Source organism: Eleutherodactylus coqui, chromosome 8 (genome assembly GCF_035609145.1).
Source record: "Eleutherodactylus coqui strain aEleCoq1 chromosome 8, aEleCoq1.hap1, whole genome shotgun sequence".
Classification (NCBI taxonomy): domain Eukaryota; kingdom Metazoa; phylum Chordata; class Amphibia; order Anura; family Eleutherodactylidae; genus Eleutherodactylus; species Eleutherodactylus coqui.
Genome location: NC_089844.1, coordinates 4,351,444 through 4,371,700, shown reverse-complemented (window position 1 = coordinate 4,371,700; position 20,257 = coordinate 4,351,444). Strand labels below are relative to the sequence as shown.

The 20,257-nt window shown below is 46.7% G+C and overlaps 1 protein-coding gene across 2 annotated transcripts in view; it reads right to left on the bottom strand.

The window, feature by feature from the left end:
- The window catches only part of MGAT5 (alpha-1,6-mannosylglycoprotein 6-beta-N-acetylglucosaminyltransferase), a 186,907-nt gene that overhangs the window by 108,815 nt on the left and 57,835 nt on the right, over nt 1–20,257 (bottom strand). For both annotated transcript variants that reach the window (XM_066575135.1, XM_066575136.1), the window contains exon 3: nt 13,269–13,436. In XM_066575135.1, the coding sequence (XP_066431232.1) occupies nt 13,269–13,436 (168 nt within the window). The remainder of the gene's footprint in view (nt 1–13,268; nt 13,437–20,257) is intronic.

The window sequence follows — 20,257 nt, the reverse complement described above, 5'->3', positions numbered from 1 at the left end:
CTATAATACTGCCCCCTATGTACAAGAATATAACTACTATAATACTGCCCCCTATGTACAAGGATATAACTACTATAATACTGCCCCCTATGTACAAGAATATAACTACTATAATACTGCTCCGATGTACAAGAATATAACTACTATAATACTGCCCCCTATGTACAAGAATATAACTACTATAATACTGCCCCCTATGTACAAGAATATAACTACTATAATACTGCCCCCTATGTACAGGGATATAACTACTATAATACTGCCCCCTATGTACAAGAATATAACTACGATAATACTGCCCCCTATGTAAAAGAATATAACTACGATAATACTGCCCCCTATGTACAAGAATATAACTACTATAATACTGCCCCCTATGTACAAGAATATAACTACTATAATACTGCTCCTATGTACAAGAATATAACTACTATAATACTGCTCCCCTATATACAAGAAGATAACTACTATAATACTGCCCCCTATGTACAAGAATATAACTACTATAATACTGCAACCTATGTACAAGAATATAACTACTATAATACTGCTCCCTATGTACAGGGATATAACTACTATAATACTGCTCCTATGTACAAGAATATAACTACTATAATACTGCTCCCCTATATACAAGAAGATAACTACTATAATACTGCCCCCTATGTACAAGAATATAACTACTATAATACTGCCCCCTATGTACAAGAATATAACTACTATAATACTGCTCCCTATGTACAAGAATATAACTACTACAATACTGCCCCCTATGTACAAGAATATAACTACTATAATACTGCCCCCTATGTACAAGAATATAACTACTATAATACTGCCCCCTATGTACAAGAATATAACTACTATAATACTGCCCCCTATGTACAAGAATATAACTCCTATAATACTGCCCCCTATGTACAAGAATATAACTACTATAATACTGCCCCCTATGTACAGGGATATAACTACTATAATACTGCCCCCTATGTACAAGAATATAACTACGATAATACTGCCCCCTATGTAAAAGAATATAACTACTATAATACTGCTCCCTGTGTACAAGAATATAACTACTATAATACTGCCCCCTATGTACAAGAATATAACTACTATAATACTGCTCCCCTATATACAAGAAGATAACTACTATAATACTGCCCCCTATGTACAAGAATATAACTACTATAATACTGCCCCCTATGTACAAGAATATAACTAATATAATACTGCCCCCTATGTACAGGGATATAACTACTATAATACTGCCCCCTATGTACAAGAATATAACTACGATAATACTGCCCCCTATGTAAAAGAATATAACTACTATAATACTGCTCCCTGTGTACAAGAATATAACTACTATAATACTGCCCCCTATGTACAAGAATATAACTACTATAATACTGCTCCCCTATATACAAGAAGATAACTACTATAATACTGCCCCCTATGTACAAGAATATAACTACTATAATACTGCCTCCTATGTACAAGAATATAACTACTATAATACTGCCCCCATGTACAAGAATATAACTACTATAATACAGCCCCCTATGTACAAGAATATAACTACTATAATACTGCCCCCTATGTACAAGAATATAACTACTATAATACTGCCTCCTATGTACAAGTATATAACTACTATAATACTGCCCCCTATGTACAAGAATATAACTACTATAATACTGCCTCCTATGTATAAGAATATAACTACTATAATACTGCCCCCTATGTACAAGAATATAACTACTATAATACTGCCTCCTATGTACAAGTATATAACTACTATAATACTGCCCCCTATGTACAAGAATATAACTACTATAATACTGCCTCCTATGTACAAGAATATAACTACTATAATACTGCCCCCTATGTACAAGAATATAACTACTATAATACTGCCCCCTATGTACAAGAATATAACTACTATAATACTGCCCCCTATGTACAAGAATATAACTACTATAATACTGCCCCCTATGTACAAGAATATAACTACTATAATACTGCCTCCTATGTATAAGAATATAACTACTATAATACTGCCTCCTATGTACAAGAATATAACTACTATAATACTGCCCCCTATGTACAAGAATATAACTACTATAATACTGCCCCCTATGTACAAGAATATAACTACTATAATACTGCTCCCGATGTACAATAATATAACTACTATAATACTGCCCACTATGTACAAGAATATAACTACTATAATACTGCCCCCTATGTACAAGAATATAACTACTATAATACTGCTCCCTATGTACAAGAATATAACTACTATAATACTGCCCCCTATGTACAAGAATATAACTACTATAATACTGCCCTCTATGTACAAGAATATAACTACTATAATACTGCCCACTATGTACAAGAATATAACTACTATAATACTGCCCCTATGTACAAGAATATCACTACTATAATACTGCCCCCTATGTACAAGAATATAACTACTATAATACTGCTCCTATGTACAAGAATATAACTACTATAATACTGCCCCCTATGTACAAGACTATAGCTACTATAATACTGCTCCTATGTACAAGAATATAACTACTATAATACTGCCTCCTATATACAAGAATATAACTACTATAATACTGCTCCCTATGTACAAGAATATAACTACTATAATACTGCCCCCTATGTACAAGAATATGACTACTATAATACTGCCCCCTATATACAAGAATATAACTACTATAATAATGCCTCCTATATACAAGAATATGACTACTATAATACTGCCCCCTATGTACAAGAATATAACTACTATAATACTGCCCCCTATGTACAAGAATATAACTACTATAATACTGCCTCCTATGTACAAGAATATAACTACTATAATACTGCCCCTATGTACAAGAATATAACTACTATAATACTGCTCCCTATGTACAAGAATATAACTACTATAATACTGCCCCCTATGTACAAGAATATAACTACTATAATACTGCTCCCTATGTACAAGAATATAACTACTATAATACTGCCCCCTATGTACAAAAATATAACTACTATAATACTGCCCCCTATGTACAAGAATATAACTACTATAATACTGCCCCCTATGTACAAGAATGTAACTACTATAATACTGCCCCCTATGTACAAGAATATAACTACTATAATACTGCCCCTATGTACAAGAATATAACTACTATAATACTGCCTCCTATGTACAAGAATATAACTACTATAATACTGCCCCCTATGTACAAGAATATAACTACTATAATACTGCCTCCTATGTACAAGAATATAACTACTATAATACTGCCTCCTATGTACAAGAATATAACTACTATAATACTGCCTCCTATGTACAAGAATATAACTACTATAATACTGCCCCCTATATACAAGAATATAACTACTATAATACTGCCTCCTATGTACAAGAATATAACTCCTATAATACTGCTCCTATGTACAAGAATATAACTACTATAATAATGCCCCTATGTACAAGAATATAACTACTATAATACTGCTGCTATGTACAAGAATATAACTACTATAATACTGCCCCCTATATACAAGAATATAACTACTATAATACTGCCTCCTATGTACAAGAATATAACTACTATAATACTGCCCCCCTATGTACAAGAATATAGCTACTATAATACTGCCCCCTATGTACAAGACTATAACTACTATAATACTGCCCCCTATGTACAAGAATATAACTACTATAATACTGCCCGCTATGTACAAGACTATAACTACTATAATACTGCCCCTATGTACAAGAATATAACTACTATAATACTGCCCCCTATGTACAAGAATATAACTCCTATAATACTGCTCCTATGTACAAGAATATAACTACTATAATACTGCCCCCTATGTACAAAAGTATAACTGCAACTGAGCAGCGCATTTAGATTAGCAGGGTTTTCAGCTCTGAATGCCTGCAGTGTTGTCGATACAGTTTTGGAGTACAATACAGGATGTAACTCAGGAGCAGTACAGGATAAGTAATGTATGTATACAGTGACTCCACCAGCAGAATAGTGAGTGCAGCTCTGGAGTATAATACAGGATGTAACTCAGGATCAGTACAGGATAAGTAATGTATGTACACAGTGACTCCACCAGCAGAATAGTGAGTACAGCTCTGGGGTATAATACAGGATGTAACTCAGGAGCAGTACAGGATACGTAATGTATGTACACGGTGACTCCACCAGCAGAATATTGAGTGCAGCTCTGGGGTATAATACAGGATGTAACTCAGGAGCAGTACAGGATAAGTAATGTATGTACACAGTGACTCAACCAGCAGAATAGTGAGTGCAGCTCTGCAGTATAATACAGGATGTAACTCAGGAGCAGTACAGGATAAGTAATGTATGCACACAGTGACTCCACCAGCACAGAATAGTGAGTGCAGCACTGGGGTATAATACAGGGTGTAACTCAGGAGCAGTACAGGATAAGTAATGTATGTACACAGTGACTCCACCAGCAGAATAGTGAGTGCAGCTCTGGGGTATAATAAAGGATGTAACTCAGGAGCAGTACAGGATAAGTAATGTATGCACACAGTGACTCCACGAGCACAGAATGGTGAGTGCAGCTCTGGGGTATAATACAGGGTGTAACTCAGGAGCAGTACAGGATAAGTAATGTATGTACACAGTGACTCCACCAGCAGAATAGTGAGTGCAGCTCTGGGGTATAATACAGGATGTAACTCAGGGTCAGTACAGGATAGGTAATGTATGTACACAGTGACTCCACCAGCAGAATAGTGAGTGCAGCTCTGGAGTATAATACAGGATGTAACTCAGGATCAGTACAGGATAAGTAATGTATATACACAGTGACTCCACCAGCAGAATAGTGAGTGCAGCTCTGGAGTATAATACAGGATGTAACTCAGGAGCAGTACAGGATAAGTAATGTATGTATACAGTGACTCCACCAGCAGAATAGTGAGTGCAGCTCTGCAGTATAATACAGGATGTAACTCAGGAGCAGTACAGGATAAGTAATGTATATACACAGTGACTCCACCAGCAGAATAGTGAGTGCAGCTCTGGGGTATAATACAGGATGTAACTCAGGGTCAGTACAGGATAGGTAATGTATGTACACAGTGACTCCACCAGCAGCAGAATAGTGAGTGCAGTTCTGGGGTATATTACAGGATGGAACTGAGGAGCAGTACATGATAAGTAATGTATGCACACAGTGACTCCACCAGCACAGAATAGTGAGTGCAGCTCTGGGGTATAATACAGGGTGTAACTCAGGAGCAGTACAGGATAAGTAATGTATGTACACAGTGACTCCACCAGCAGAATAGTGAGTGCAGCTCTGGGGTATAATAAAGGATGTAACTCAGGAGCAGTACAGGATAAGTAATGTATGCACACAGTGACTCCACGAGCACAGAATGGTGAGTGCAGCTCTGGGGTATAATACAGGGTGTAACTCAGGAGCAGTACAGGATAAGTAATGTATGTACACAGTGACTCCACCAGCAGAATAGTGAGTGCAGCTCTGGGGTATAATACAGGATGTAACTCAGGAGCAGTACAGGATAAGTAATGTATGTACACAGTGACTCTACCAGCAGAATAGTGAGTGCAGCTCTGGGGTATAATACAGGATGTAACTCAGGAGCAGTACAGGATAAGTAATGTATGTACACAGTGACTCCACCAGCAGAATAGTGAGTGCAGCTCTGGGGTATAATACAGGATGTAACTCAGGAGCAGTACAGGATAAGTAATGTATGTATACAGTGACTCCACCAGCAGAATAGTGAGTGCAGCTCTGCAGTATAATACAGGATGTAACTCAGGAGCAGTACAGGATAAGTAATGTATATACACAGTGACTCCACCAGCAGAATAGTGAGTGCAGCTCTGGGGTATAATACAGGATGTAACTCAGGGTCAGTACAGGATAGGTAATGTATGTACACAGTGACTCCACCAGCAGCAGAATAGTGAGTGCAGTTCTGGGGTATATTACAGGATGGAACTGAGGAGCAGTACATGATAAGTAAAGTATGTACACAGTGACTCTACCAGCAGAATAGTGAGTGCAGCTCTGGGGTATAATACAGGATGTAACTCAGGAGCAGTACAGGATAAGTAATGTATGTACACAGTGACTCCACCAGCAGAATAGTGAGTGCAGCTCTGGGGTATAATACAGGATGTAACTCAGGATCAGTACAGGATAAGTAATGTATGTACACAGTGACTCTACCAGCAGAATAGTGAGTGCAGCTCTGGGGTATAATACAGGATGTAACTCAGGAGCAGTACAGGATAAGTAATGTATGTACACAGTGACTCCACCAGCAGAATAGTGAGTGCAGCTCTGGGGTATAATACAGGATGTAACTCAGGATCAGTACAGGATAAGTAATGTATGTACACAGTGACTCCACCAGCAGAATAGTGAGTGCAGCTCTGGGGTATAATACAGGATGTAACTCTCTAGAGCCCCTTTGCCCATCTTCTACTGATCCTATAAGGTAGGGGACGGCCTAAAGCTTATGCAGCTATTCGTAGCCTTTTGTTAGTAGGTGTCTGCACAGATTCGGCTTTGACTTCATGAATGAGGATTATCCTTGCTTGGTACATTAGCTGGCCTAATAAAGACATAGATAAGAGATTATCGCTGTAAATTATAAGCCGTTGCAGCAGCCCTTTTGTTCTGAACAAACCAACGCCAGGTTCACCATCCAGGAGCGCAACCTGTGCCAAGTGCCGCTGAATGCAGGTAAGATGAACCGGCAGATAGCGAGTTCTGCAGAGCGGATTAATTCTGCTCTCCGGACCCTTGGTGGCAGTCCAACAAGCTTACGTTTCAGGGTCTCTTGTGTAGACTGGCTGCAGGGATACGGCCTTTATCTCGCTGCTGTACAGATCGTCATGTTCACAGAGACACAAGGGATAAAGGAATCCTTCGTTATGGCCGCCGTCACCGCGCCAGTCTGTGTGTCGTGAGACGGACAACAATAGACCCCAGGATTGGCACAATGTGTTTTCACAGGCCCCATTTTTCTCTTGCAGAGTTGCTGCAGACCAATAAGTTGCAGTCTGGCCTCCTGCAGACGCCCGGACATCACTGCGACCATTCTTGCAGCGGGATCCGACCCATGCGCCTGCAGTAACCGCTCCGGCGTCTCTCCGCTCAGCTATGTGTCCCACGGGCGTATGCGCAGAGCAAAGCCGGCCGGTCACTAGTGACGTTTCCGTGCAGCCCTCTGCGAGGCTCGTACAGCTATAATACCAACCGATGTAATGGCAGGAGCATGCCCCCTACAGCTATAATACCACCCTATGTAATGGCAGGAGCATGCCCCCTACAGCTATAATACCAACCGATGTAATGGCAGGAGCATGCCCCCTACAGCTATAATACCAGCCTATGTAATGGCAGGAGCATGCCCCCTACAGCTATAATACCAGCCTATGTAATGGCAGCAGTATGCCCCCTACAGCTATAATACCAGCCTATGTAATGGCAGGAGCATGCCCCCTACAGCTATAATACCAGCCTATGTAATGGCAGCAGTATGCCCCCTACAGCTATAATACCAGCCTATGTAATGGCAGGAGCATGCCCCCTACAGCTATAATACCAGCCTATGTAATGGCAGCAGCATGCCCCTCTACAGGTATAATACCAGCCGATGTAATGGCAGGAGCATGCCCCCTACAGCTATAATACCAGCCTATGTAATGGCAGGAGCATGCCCCCTACAGCTATAATACCAACCGATGTAATGGCAGGAGGATGCCCCCTACAGCTATAATACCAGTCTATGTAATGGCAGGAGCATGCCCCCTACAGCTATAATACCAGCCTATGTAATGGCAGGAGCATGCCCCCTACAGCTATAATACCAACCGATGTAATGGCAGGAGGATGCCCCCTACAGCTATAATACCAGTCTATGTAATGGCAGCAGCATGCCCCTCTACAGGTATAATACCAGCCGATGTAATGGCAGGAGCATGCCCCCTACAGCTATAATACCAGCCTATGTAATGGCAGGAGCATGCCCCCTACAGCTATAATACCAACCGATGTAATGGCAGGAGGATGCCCCCTACAGCTATAATACCAGTCTATGTAATGGCAGGAGCATGCCCCCTACAGCTATAATACCAACCGATGTAATGGCAGGAGGATGCCCCCTACAGCTATAATACCAGTCTATGTAATGGCAGGAGCATGCCCCCTACAGCTATAATACCAGCCTATGTAATGGCAGGAGCATGCCCCTCTACAGGTATAATACCAGCCTATGTAATGGCAGGAGCATGCCCCCTACAGCTATAATACCAGCCTATGTAATGGCAGGAGCATGCCCCCCTACAGCTATAATACCAGCCTATGTAATGGGAGGAGCATGCCCCCTACAGCTATAATACCAGCCTATGTAATGGCAGGAGCATGCCCCCTACAGCTATAATACCACCCTATGTAATGGCAGGAGCATGCCCGGTACAGCTATAATACCACCCTATGTAATGGCAGGAGCATGCCCCCTACAGCTATAATACCAGCCTATGTAATGGCAAGAGCATGCCCCTCACAGCTATAATACCAGCCGATGTAATGGCAGGAGCATGCCCCCTACAGCTATAATACCAGCCTATGTAATGGCAGGAGCATGCCCCCCTACAGCTATAATACCAGCCTATGTAATGGCAGGAGCATGCCCCCTACAGCTATAATACCAGCCTATGTAATGGCAGGAGCATGCCCCCTACAGCTATACCAGCCTATGTAATGGCAGGAGCATGCCCCGTACAGCTATAATACCAGCCTATGTAATGGCAGGAGCATGCCCCCCTACAGCTATAATACCAGCCTATGTAATGGCAGGAGCATGCCCCCTACAGCTATAATACCAGCCTATGTAATGGCAGGAGCATGCCCCCTACAGCTATACCAGCCTATGTAATGGCAGGAGCATGCCCCGTACAGCTATAATACCAGCCTATGTAATGGCAGGAGCATGCCCCCTACAGCTATAATACCAGCCGATGTAATGGCAGGAGCATGCCCCCTACAGCTATAATACCAGCCGATGTAATGGCAGGAGCATGCCCCCTACAGCTATAATACCAGCCGATGTAATGGCAGCAGTATGCCCCCTACAGCTATAATACCAGCCTATGTAATGGCAGGAGCATGCCTCCTACAGCTATAATACCAGCCGATGTAATGGCAGGAGCATGCCCCCTACAGCTATAATACCAGCCGATGTAATGGCAGGAGCATGCCCCCTACAGCTATAATACCAGCCGATGTAATGGCAGCAGTATGCCCCCTACAGCTATAATACCAGCCTATGTAATGGCAGGAGCATGCCCCCCTACAGCTATAATACCAGCCTATGTAATGGCAGGAGCATGCCCCCCACAGCTATAATACCAGCCTATGTAATGGCAGGAGCATGCCCCCTACAGCTATACCAGCCTATGTAATGGCAGGAGCATGCCCCCCACAGCTATAATACCAGCCTATGTAATGGCAGGAGCATGCCCCCTACAGCTATACCAGCCTATGTAATGGCAGGAGCATGCCCCCTACAGCTATACCAGCCTATGTAATGGCAGGAGCATGCCCGGTACAGCTATAATACCACCCTATGTAATGGCAGGAGCATGCCCCCTACAGCTATAATACCAGCCGATGTAATGGCAGCAGTATGCCCCCTACAGCTATAATACCAGCCTATGTAATGGCAGGAGCATGCCCCCTACAGCTATACCAGCCTATGTAATGGCAGCAGTATGCCCCCCTACAGCTATAATACCAGCCTATGTAATGGCAGGAGCATGCCCCCCACAGCTATAATACCAGCCTATGTAATGGCAGGAGCATGCCCCCTACAGCTATACCAGCCTATGTAATGGCAGGAGCATGCCCCGTACAGCTATAATACCAGCCGATGTAATGGCAGGAGCATGCCCCCTACAGCTATAATACCAGCCGATGTAATGGCAGGAGCATGCCCCCTACAGCTATAATACCAGCCGATGTAATGGCAGGAGCATGCCCCCTACAGCTATAATACCAGCCTATGTAATGGTAGCAGCATGCCCATACAGCTATAATACCACCCTATGTAATGGCAGGAGCATGCCCCCTACAGCTATAATACCAGCCTATGTAATGGCAGGAGCATGCCCCCTACAGCTATACCAGCCTATGTAATGGCAGGAGCATGCCCCGTACAGCTATAATACCAGCCGATGTAATGGCAGGAGCATGCCCCCTACAGCTATAATACCACCCTATGTAATGGCAGGAGCATGCCCCCTACAGCTATACCACCACCCTATGTAATGGCAGGAGCATGCTTTTGACAGAGTCGACTGGCTGTATATGAACTCTGTACTCTTGTGGCAGCTATCTTCTCATGATACTCTGAGCCCTACGCCAGACTATAAATAACATACTGTCGCCCCCATTCGGAATAAAGAATGGCACACGCCAGGGCTGCCCCCTTTCCCCCACCTTATTTATTCTGGCCTTGGAGCCCCTTCTCCAGAGCATCAGGGTGGACCGGGAGATGCGGGGTCTTTCAGCCGGAGGACTCACTCCCTGTTTGGAACGATTCGGGACCCTCTCTAATTTTAAAATTAATTTTAACAAAATCGACAGTTCTTAACGTTTCCATACCAACGACTCGTTGTAGGAGCTTAGTGATTGGGTCCCCGTTCTCCTGGTCCAACTCTGCAATTGACTTCCTGGGAGTGAAACTAACCAGGAAAAGAGGCGATCTTTGCCCCGCTAACTTCCCCCCCGCTCGTTGCCAGATTACAGAACTACGACCTCCCCTACATTTCATGGTTTGGGAGGAAGAACATAATAAAATCTTACATATTTCCATTAATCCTCTACCATATCTGGTCCCTCCCTCCGCGCAATGTTGACAAAATACATCTGGAGATTGGCATACAGCCTTACGATAAAGAGAGAGGAGGGCGGAATTGGTCTTCCCAACATCCATGACTTCTACGTTGCTTCCCACCTCAGTTATTGGCTAAGGCTGACGGCACCGACAGGGAATCCTTTTTTGATCCATTTGATTACCCAAACGTATGGAGCATCCTCAGTGGAGGTTCTATGGTTCCCCAGGAGGCCCACTTATAGAAATAGGAAGTTTAATCCTCTTCTCCGGGGACCCTGCGAGTCCTGGGACCTACGAAGGGAGACTTTAGCCCCAACGCCCCCCGATCGTCCCCTTGCGCTCCCTGCCCGGCCTCATGGGTTACCCATCGGACCCATGCATGACTAAGATCTGATCGAAATTCAGGAATAGATCCCTTAGTGAGCCCCAGGCCCTGGCCCATCTGAACCCACAGGAAGCCGCACTAGTCCTGCTGCCCGACCAGCCACTGTCCTTTCTCCAACTAGCATGTTGAGGGAGTGATTGGGGACTTTTTCAGGACATTTGTCTCCACAAGACCTCTCACGGCATTCGAGAGAGTAGTGGTGGAGAATAAGCCGAACGGCAAGAAAATTGCCTCCCTCCGTAGGCTTTTCTTCCTGCCCTCTATAGCCTCAAAACCCGTGTTCCTCTCCTCATGGGAGAAGGAACGTCATATTACCCCGTCTCCATCCGATATTAATCCTAAACTTGCTTATGGCCTGGCCTCATCCTTTCACAAGAGGCCCACTATACACTGCTGGTCAGATGGCTCTCTGACCATAAGTTATCGACATGTAGTAATTGCTGGAGATGCGGAGGAGGCATGGGCTCATTTCTACACATCTGGTGGGAGTGCCGATCCTGACCACCTTTTGGCACGAGGTCATTGAGTTTCTTAGAAGACTTTCCCCAGCTTCACACTATCCCCGGAGGTGGTTTTTCTGTGGAAGACCTCGAGTAACTTCAACCCCCTAAAGCAAAAACTGTTAGCCCACGCAATTGACGCAGCAAAAGCACTTATCCCTCCACTGTGGTTACCAAAATCCCCACCCCTTATAACCCAATGGAAAGGCAGAATGGACTTGACCTATAACCTGGAAGAACTTTCCAGTCGGTCAAAAGGCACTCAGGACCAATTGTGGCGTAAGCTGCGCGTAGCTATGCAGCCTTAATACTCATCAGGTGGATGGAGGTGGGCCGGGACTCTGCCTGGAGGTGGGGTGGAGCCTCTGCCTGGAGGTGGGGCGGAGCCTCTGCCTGGAGGTGGGGCGGAGCCTCTGCCTGGAGGTGGGGGGGCGGAGCCTCTGCCTGGAGGTGGGGGGGCGGAGCCTCTGCCTGGAGGTGGGGGGGCGGAGCCTCTGCCTGGAGGTGGGGGGGCGGAGCCTCTGCTCGATTTGCTTTAGGTACACCCCTGGCCTGGATCTGCCCCACCCACCCCGGGGTCACAGGTGGCGTTTTCGTGTGGACTAGAGGAATGCATTTGTGGGACCCCAAACACTACTCTTTCCCCTCTTCCCCCCTCTGTATGTCTGTGTACGGGATTTGTTCTGTCACGGTTTAGTTAAACCTATACCAGTATTACCTGGCAGGAATGCCTGACTCAGAGACATCTTGTCCTCATTATTCTGTAGCTGCCATGCGGATTTATTATTTCACTGACGTGTATACCTGCCCGGCCTCATGTTAAGAAATTCAAGGAAAACTTGGATTTGAAAAAGAAAAAAAAAAGCGATCGTTTGAGTGATAATTGTTGCGTTTCAACGTGCGGCCATTGTGCACTGCTAGCTGATCGTTAAATTCAGGCCAACCTAAAAATCGTTGTGCAGTCTTATCAGCAGTTCTCCGCAGTTAGTGCTGATAGCATAGTTTCCCGTCGGAGAACAAAGGAGCTGAATGCAGATAAGAGCCCTCCGGCTATTAACTGCTTTCAGCTAAAGCTTCATTTGCCACTAAATAGCTATTAAGTTCCTGAGAAGCTACTTAATAGTTTATGCAAAATGATCGCTCAAAGCCGTCACTGTCAGCGATCATCGCTCCGTGTAAATGGGCCTTAACTAAGGAACCGTTATTATTTCATTAGGAAGGGATGCAGGGGACGGGGTCTGGAGGACTTCCTCATCTCTGTGCTATACATCACTGGTATGTAGAAATGGTTACATTTAACCCCTTCACTACCTATACCAACATGGTTCCTTCATCTTCCTAGTTTGGGGTTGTCTAGAGTGTTGCCTCTCCCACACAATGTGGGGATTCTGCTGGATGGGAAATGGATAAAAAGCGAACCCTCTCCACCTACCTGCAACATTAACCTTCTCCCCAGCTGCGGCGCTGGGAATAGCGGTTGCAGTACTATTGGTAGAATTGGACCCCGTGCCGTTCACAACCAACGTATCCACTTTAGACTCCAGCCTCCCGATCCGCTGCAGGATGTTGTCCAGGAGGACCGCCAGCGTCTTCTTCAGGTCTGAAGAAAAAGAAACAAAGTGACATCTTCATCCATGTTTTCTTAAAGTGCGATCAGTTACAACAGTGTTTATAAGTCCAATATTACAGCGCCCCCCCCCACCTGCAGGCGTAACATTATAACAGAGATGGAGACTTGTGGTAGATGGGGGGGGGGGGCATATATAGCATTCACTGGGCAACTAAGACGGAGCGCTGCTTCTTAAAACTACTCTTCGGATGGAAGGAGGTAACAAGCTGAATGATGGTGGTGGAGTAGTCAAGGAAGATGCCGAGACCCCCAACACTACCGCTACTCCTCCTACGGAAAGGCGATGATGCGGATGATGGGAGTTGTCCCTGCGTATGCAGAAGAGACACAGAGACCCCCAACACTACCGCTACTCCTCCTACGGAAAGGCGATGATGTGGATGATGGGAGTTGTCCCTGTGTATGCAGAAGAGACACAGAGACCCCCAACACTACCGCTACTCCTCCTACGGAAAGGCGATGATGTGGATGATGGGAGTTGTCCCTGCGTATGCAGAAGAGACATAGAGACCCCCAACACTGCCGCTACTCCTCCTACGGAAAGGCGATGATGTGGATGATGGGAGTTGTCCCTGCGTATGCAGAAGAGACACCGAGACCCCCAACACTGCTGCTACTCCTCCTATGGAAGGTCAATGATGCGGATGATGGGAGTTGTCCCTGCGTATGCAGAAGAGACACCGAGACCCCAAAGCGAAGACTGATGGGGGCGGAGCTAGTAGGAGGGCTTACACTTTCTGCTCAGTGCCCACCTCCAAGCGGCAGCCGCTATACCCGCGGTCCGAGCCCTGCCCCCATTGAAACTTGGCCTCCTTGAAGACACGCATTAAGTTTGTGACGCCCCACAATTATCTTGTTTTGTATGGCGCTCCCCCGGCGCCGCGCGCTCACCTGCTACATATTTATAACCCTGAGCAGGTGGCCGCGGTGAGGTTACACCATTACATGTCAGGACCACGTAAACACCAACTCTCTAACACGTCAGGGGATCAATCTGCTGAGCATTAAAGGGGCCTGCGGGCGCGGACCGGCATCATGGAAGAGGCTCACATGGCCCTGAAAACCGGACGCTAGTTGTAGGACCTGTGGTGGACGGAGTTGTAGGACCTGTGGTGGACGGAGTTGTAGGACCTGTGGTGGACGGAGTTGTAGGACCTGTGGTGGACGGAGTTGTAGGACCTGTGGTGGACGGAGTTGTAGGACCTGTGGTGGACGGAGTTGTAGGACCTGTGGTGGACGGAGTTGTAGGACCTGTGGTGGACGGAGTTGTAGGACCTGTGGTGGACGGAGTTGTAGGACCTGTGGTGGACGGAGTTGTAGGTAACAGCGGTGAATAAACGGTGCCGATTGCCGCTTCTTCGCTCTACCGACTAGATTTTAGCATTTTCAGAATTTCCCCTTTTGTGCCCCTTTTACAGCAAAGCGGAAGCGATTGGAAATGCATTTCATCTGCTTCAGCGCTGACGAAAGTGACAGCGAGACCCCCAAAGAGGAGACATTTCCTCTCACCTCCCTCCTGACTGTTTCCTCTGTAGTTTTGGGTGTTGCTCATGCACTTCTCACTACCGCCACACGAGGCGCCACCTGCAGCCAATCAGGTTGTGCCAGCTGCTCCTCCAGAATGGCGCATCCATAAGTGCCGCAGCAAGAAGGCTTACAGTTCGCAAATGAGCAGATAGCAGTACCAGGGGCGTTACATGAGGAGAGCCGGATAAGAGGGCATCGCCCCGGCATCAGGAACGCAGGAACAGGAGGAGCTACCAGAGCCCCACAGAATACCCTCCAGCATCAGGATCGCAGGGACAGGAGGAGCTACCAGAGCCCTACAGAATACCCTCCAGCATCAGGATCGCAGGGACAGGAGGAGCTACCAGAGCCCTACAGAATACCCTCCAGCATCAGGACTGGAGGGACAGGAGGAGCTACCAGAACCTACAGCATACCCTCCAGCATCAGGACCGGAGGGACAGGAGGAGCTACCAGAGCCCTACAGAATACCCTCCAGCATCAGGACCGGAGAAACAGGAGAAGCTACAAGAGCCCTACAGAATACCCCGAGCATCAGGACCGGAGGGACAGGAGGAGCTACCAGAGCCATACAGCATACCCTCCAGCATCAGGACCGGAGGAACAGGAGGAGCTACCAGAGCCCTACAGAATACCCCCCAGCATCAGGACCAGAGGGACAGGAGGAGCTACCAGAGCCATACAGCATACCCTCCAGCATCAGGACCGGAGGGACAGAAGGAGCTACCAAAGCCATACAGCATACCCTCCAGCATCAGGACCGGAGGGACAGGAGGAGCTACCAGAGCCATACAGCATACCCTCCAGCATCAGGACCGGAGGGACAGAAGGAGCTACCAGAGTCATACAGCATACCCTCCAGCATCAGGACCAGAGGGACAGGAGGAGCTACCAGAGCCCTACAGCATACCCTCCAGCATCAGGACCGGAGGGACAGGAGGAGCTACCAGACCCTACAGCATACCCTCCAGCATCAGGACCGGAGGGACAGGAGGAGCTACCAGAGCCCTACAGAATACCCTCCAGCATCAGGACCAGAGGGACAGGAGGAGCTACCAGAGCCCTACAGAATACCCCGACCATCAGGACCGGAGGAGCTACCAGAGCCCCACAGAAACCCCCCCAGCATCAGGACCGCAGGGACATGAGGAGCTACCAGAGCCCTACAGAATACCCTCCAGCATCAGGACCAGAGGGACAGGAGGAGCTACCAGAGGCCTACAGAATACCCTCCAGCATCAGGACCGGTGGAGCAGGAGGAGCTACCAGAGCCCTACAGAATACCCTCCAGCATCAGGACCAGAGGGACAGGAGGAGCTACCAGAGCCCTACAGAATACCCCCCAGCATCAGGACCGGAGGAGCTACCAGAGCCCCACAGAAACCCCCCCAGCATCAGGACCGCAGGGACATGAGGAGCTACCAGAGCCCTACAGAATACCCTCCAGCATCAGGATCGGAGGGACAGGAGGAGCTACCAGAGCCCTACAGAATACCATCCAGCATCAGGACCGGAAGGACAGGAGGAGCTACCAGAGCCATACAGCATACCCTCCAGCATCAGGACCGGAGGGACAGAAGGAGCTACCAGAGCCCTACAGAATACCCTCCAGCATCAGGACCGGAGGAACAGGAGGAGCTACCAGAGCCCTACAGAATACCCTCCAGCATCAGGACCAGAGGAACAGGAGGAGCTACCAGAGCCCTACAGAATACCCTCCAGCATCAGGACCGGAGGGACAGGAGGAGCTACCAGAGCCCTACAGAATACCCTCCAGCATCAGGACCAGAGAAACAGGAGGAGCTACTAAAGCCCCGCAGAATGCTCCCCAGCATCAGGACCAGAGGGACAGGAGGAGCTACCAGAGCCCTACAGAATACCCTCCAGCATCAGGACCGGAGGAAGTAGAGAGAGAGCGGCGCAGATAAAGGTGGATTTCACTCCTCCATACAAGAGGCGAAATCCTCAGCAGATCCTCAGCAGATCCGCAGCAGATCCGCATCTACGTGTGAACACCTCTTACAATAACCCATAGAAGACGACAAAAAGAGAAAAGAAGAAAAATACCTTACTGTTATACAGGAGGGTTGGCCAAACACTCCCTTTAAGAGAAGTTCTTATGGAAGGGTCTCCGCAGAAACAGAGGGGCGATCAAGGTGAATACAAATAGTCTGTCAGTACCGGAATGAAGGGGAGGATTTGGGGAGCAATATCCAGGGGGGCCAGACTTTACTTTAGTCATAGAGATGGAGAGTTCTGGTCTACAAGCCATCTCCCCGGACCACCAACACAAGCCCCCCATCTGTCACCAGAAGTCTCATCTCTAGGCAATTACCCGATGGGGTGGTCTCCAGGAAACTACAGCTCTCAGCCTGTGGGCACAAAGGCCTGCGGGAAGATGCACAGGAAGCAGGAGAATAATGTGCATTAGGATTGTGGGAACGACGCAAATAGCTTCTAAACTGAGGTAAAAAACACACAGAAGTGAAGTCGGAAAACTGGAAACTGGAAACAGATTGCACAATCCAAACGGCAGACAGAAAAAAACAGCTCGCAAAAACATCCCGCCGCATTCAAAAGCACCACCGAAAAACAGATTTAATAAGAAGGGGTATGAGAAAAAACTTGTGGGAGGCTGAAAAGCAAAATCTCACCATAATCTGTGAAAATTCCTTGAGAACAGGAGACGTCCCAGAAGACTGGAAAAGGGCAAATGTCCTTATCTTCAAAAAAGGGAAGAAGGGGGATCCAGGAAACTACAGGCCTGTGAGCCTGACCTCTATACCGGTGAAGATCTTTGAACACATTATTAACCAGCATGTATGCAAGTACTTGGATGAGAATGGAGTAATTAACCAGAGCCAGCATGGGTTTGTAACAAGCAAGTCATGCCAGACTAATCTAATGTCCTTCTATGATGGTATCACCGACTGGGTTGATCAGGGAAATGCGGTGGATATAGTATATCTTGGCTTTAGTAAAGCATTTGATAAAGTACAGTAAAACCTCTACTAAGGCCTCCTGCACACGGGTGACGGACCCTGCATGCGGGATTCCTGCAGCAGACTTTGTCCCGATGCCCGGTCAGTGACCCTGCACTGTCTTCTGGCTCTGCATAGCCCTGCGGATGTGCAGTCCGGCACTTTGTCATGCATGCGCAGTAGCCGCCGGCTCTCTGGAGAGACGTGGATCCCGCAATACTTCCGCAGTGCTCACTGCTGACATGCCGCGGGACGGATGGCTTCCATTGACTTCAATGGAAGCCAGAGACAGACGTGCGTATCCCGCACAAAATCGCAGCATGCTGCGATTTATTCTTCGCGAGCAGAAATTGTGATTTTCCGCTCGCGAAGAATAAATGGTGTTTTGTCATTGAATACTATGGACTGTATTTGCTGCAGAGTCCAGAGGTGGAAGCCCACCGCAGACTCAGCAATGCAAATACGCCGCAAGCAGGAGGCCTAACGTTGGTAATCCGTCCGAAAGCAATCGGCTTTACCAGAAACCGTTGCTACTTGAGGTAAATATTTCTATAGGAATCAATGTAAATACAATTAATTTGTTCTAGACATTCCAAAAAATACCTCAAACCACATTTAATAGAGAATAAATATGGTCTTTAATACCAAAAACAGTAATGACTACGGTAAAGAATAAATGAACATTTAACATGTCACACCTTACAGACAGGTAAGCATATATTTGGCGGTCGCCTTGCTTCACTGATTAGGAGAGCTTTACACTAGAACAATATGGGAGGGGAAGTAAAAGGTAAAAATATACAACTAATTAATACATTTGAGAACCTCGCTATTAGAAGTGGAAAGAAAGAACGAAGACAAAACATTCAGAAGAAGAGTAGAAGGGCAAGAGACCCCGATCACAAACTAACATGTTCCTACACAAATGCCCAGAGCATGGGAAACAAACAAGAAGAATTGGGCCTCCTAAAGGCTCATGCCCACGGCCGGGCTGGATTTTAACTGCAGAATCCTGCAGTGGAATCATACCCAGCGCCCTCCAGAGACCCTATACTCACCTTTCCGTATCCACGGTGAACGTCTCAGCCGGGTAGCTGGTGCAGTGTAGGGCATGACGTGCCAGTGCTGGGCTGTGACAAGAATTCCCATGATACTCCCCAATGCCCACTGCGCGGAATATCGCAGGACGGACGACTTTCACTGACTGCAATGGAAGCCATCCATACGATTTTCCGCACAGAATAGAACATGCTGCGATTCTGCCCCATGAGCGGGAAATCCCAGCTGATGGGCAGGGGAGAATCATTTACCATTGAAGGTCTATGGACGCTCATTGCTGCAGAATTGGCGGGGGGCATCTGGCCATGAATTCCGCAGCGATAATTCATCTGTGGGCATTAGCCCCACAGGAAGAGAAATATGATGTCATCGTCATCACGGACACTTGGTGGGATGATACACATGGTTGGATACAATGTATTTATAAGGAACAGACCGAATCTCTCCGGTAAAAGTAATGGATCCAACACATTCTTATCCGCTCTTGGTGACAACTTTATCTTCTAGAAGGTAGAATAGGAAACAAGGGGATCTGCTATCTTGGACCTAATTCTTACCAACAGGGAGGGAATGGTTGAGTAAGTAAGGGTGGCTGGGACCTTAGGAGGCAGTGATCATGCTATCCTTACATTTTGGATAACAAGGGGAGGAAGACCTGAGAAGACTCAGACCTCAAGGGTGGATTTCAGAAAGACAGATTTCAATGAACTCAGAAAGAGGAAGAATCCAATGGCTGGATGTTCTTAAGGACAGAAATGTCCAAGAAGGTTGGGCAATATTGTGAAATGAGATTCTCAAAGCACAATCGTTACCAATCCCTAAAAGAAGGAAGAATGGGAAGCGTTTAAAGCAGGGGTGTCAAACTCATTGTCACCGAGGGCCACATCAGGGTTATGGTGACCTTCAAAGGGCCGATTGTCAGACAGTACAGTAAGGGCCCGTTCACACTAGTGTATTTGCGTCCATAATATGCAGTGAATAGAAGCCATTGATGTCAGTGAGCTCAGTCACATGATGGATATTGTCACACAGCAGGACCTATATTGTTACATACTGCGCACCCCAATAGGCCATTATAGTGAATGGGCCGCGCAAATACCTGGTGAGTGCACAGGAAACCTATATATTTACTGCATAAGTGCGCACCATTTCAGGGGCCCATCTGTGGTTTTGGCGTCCCCAAATATGCAGGCATAAGCGATTTTCGATGGCGCAAATACGCAG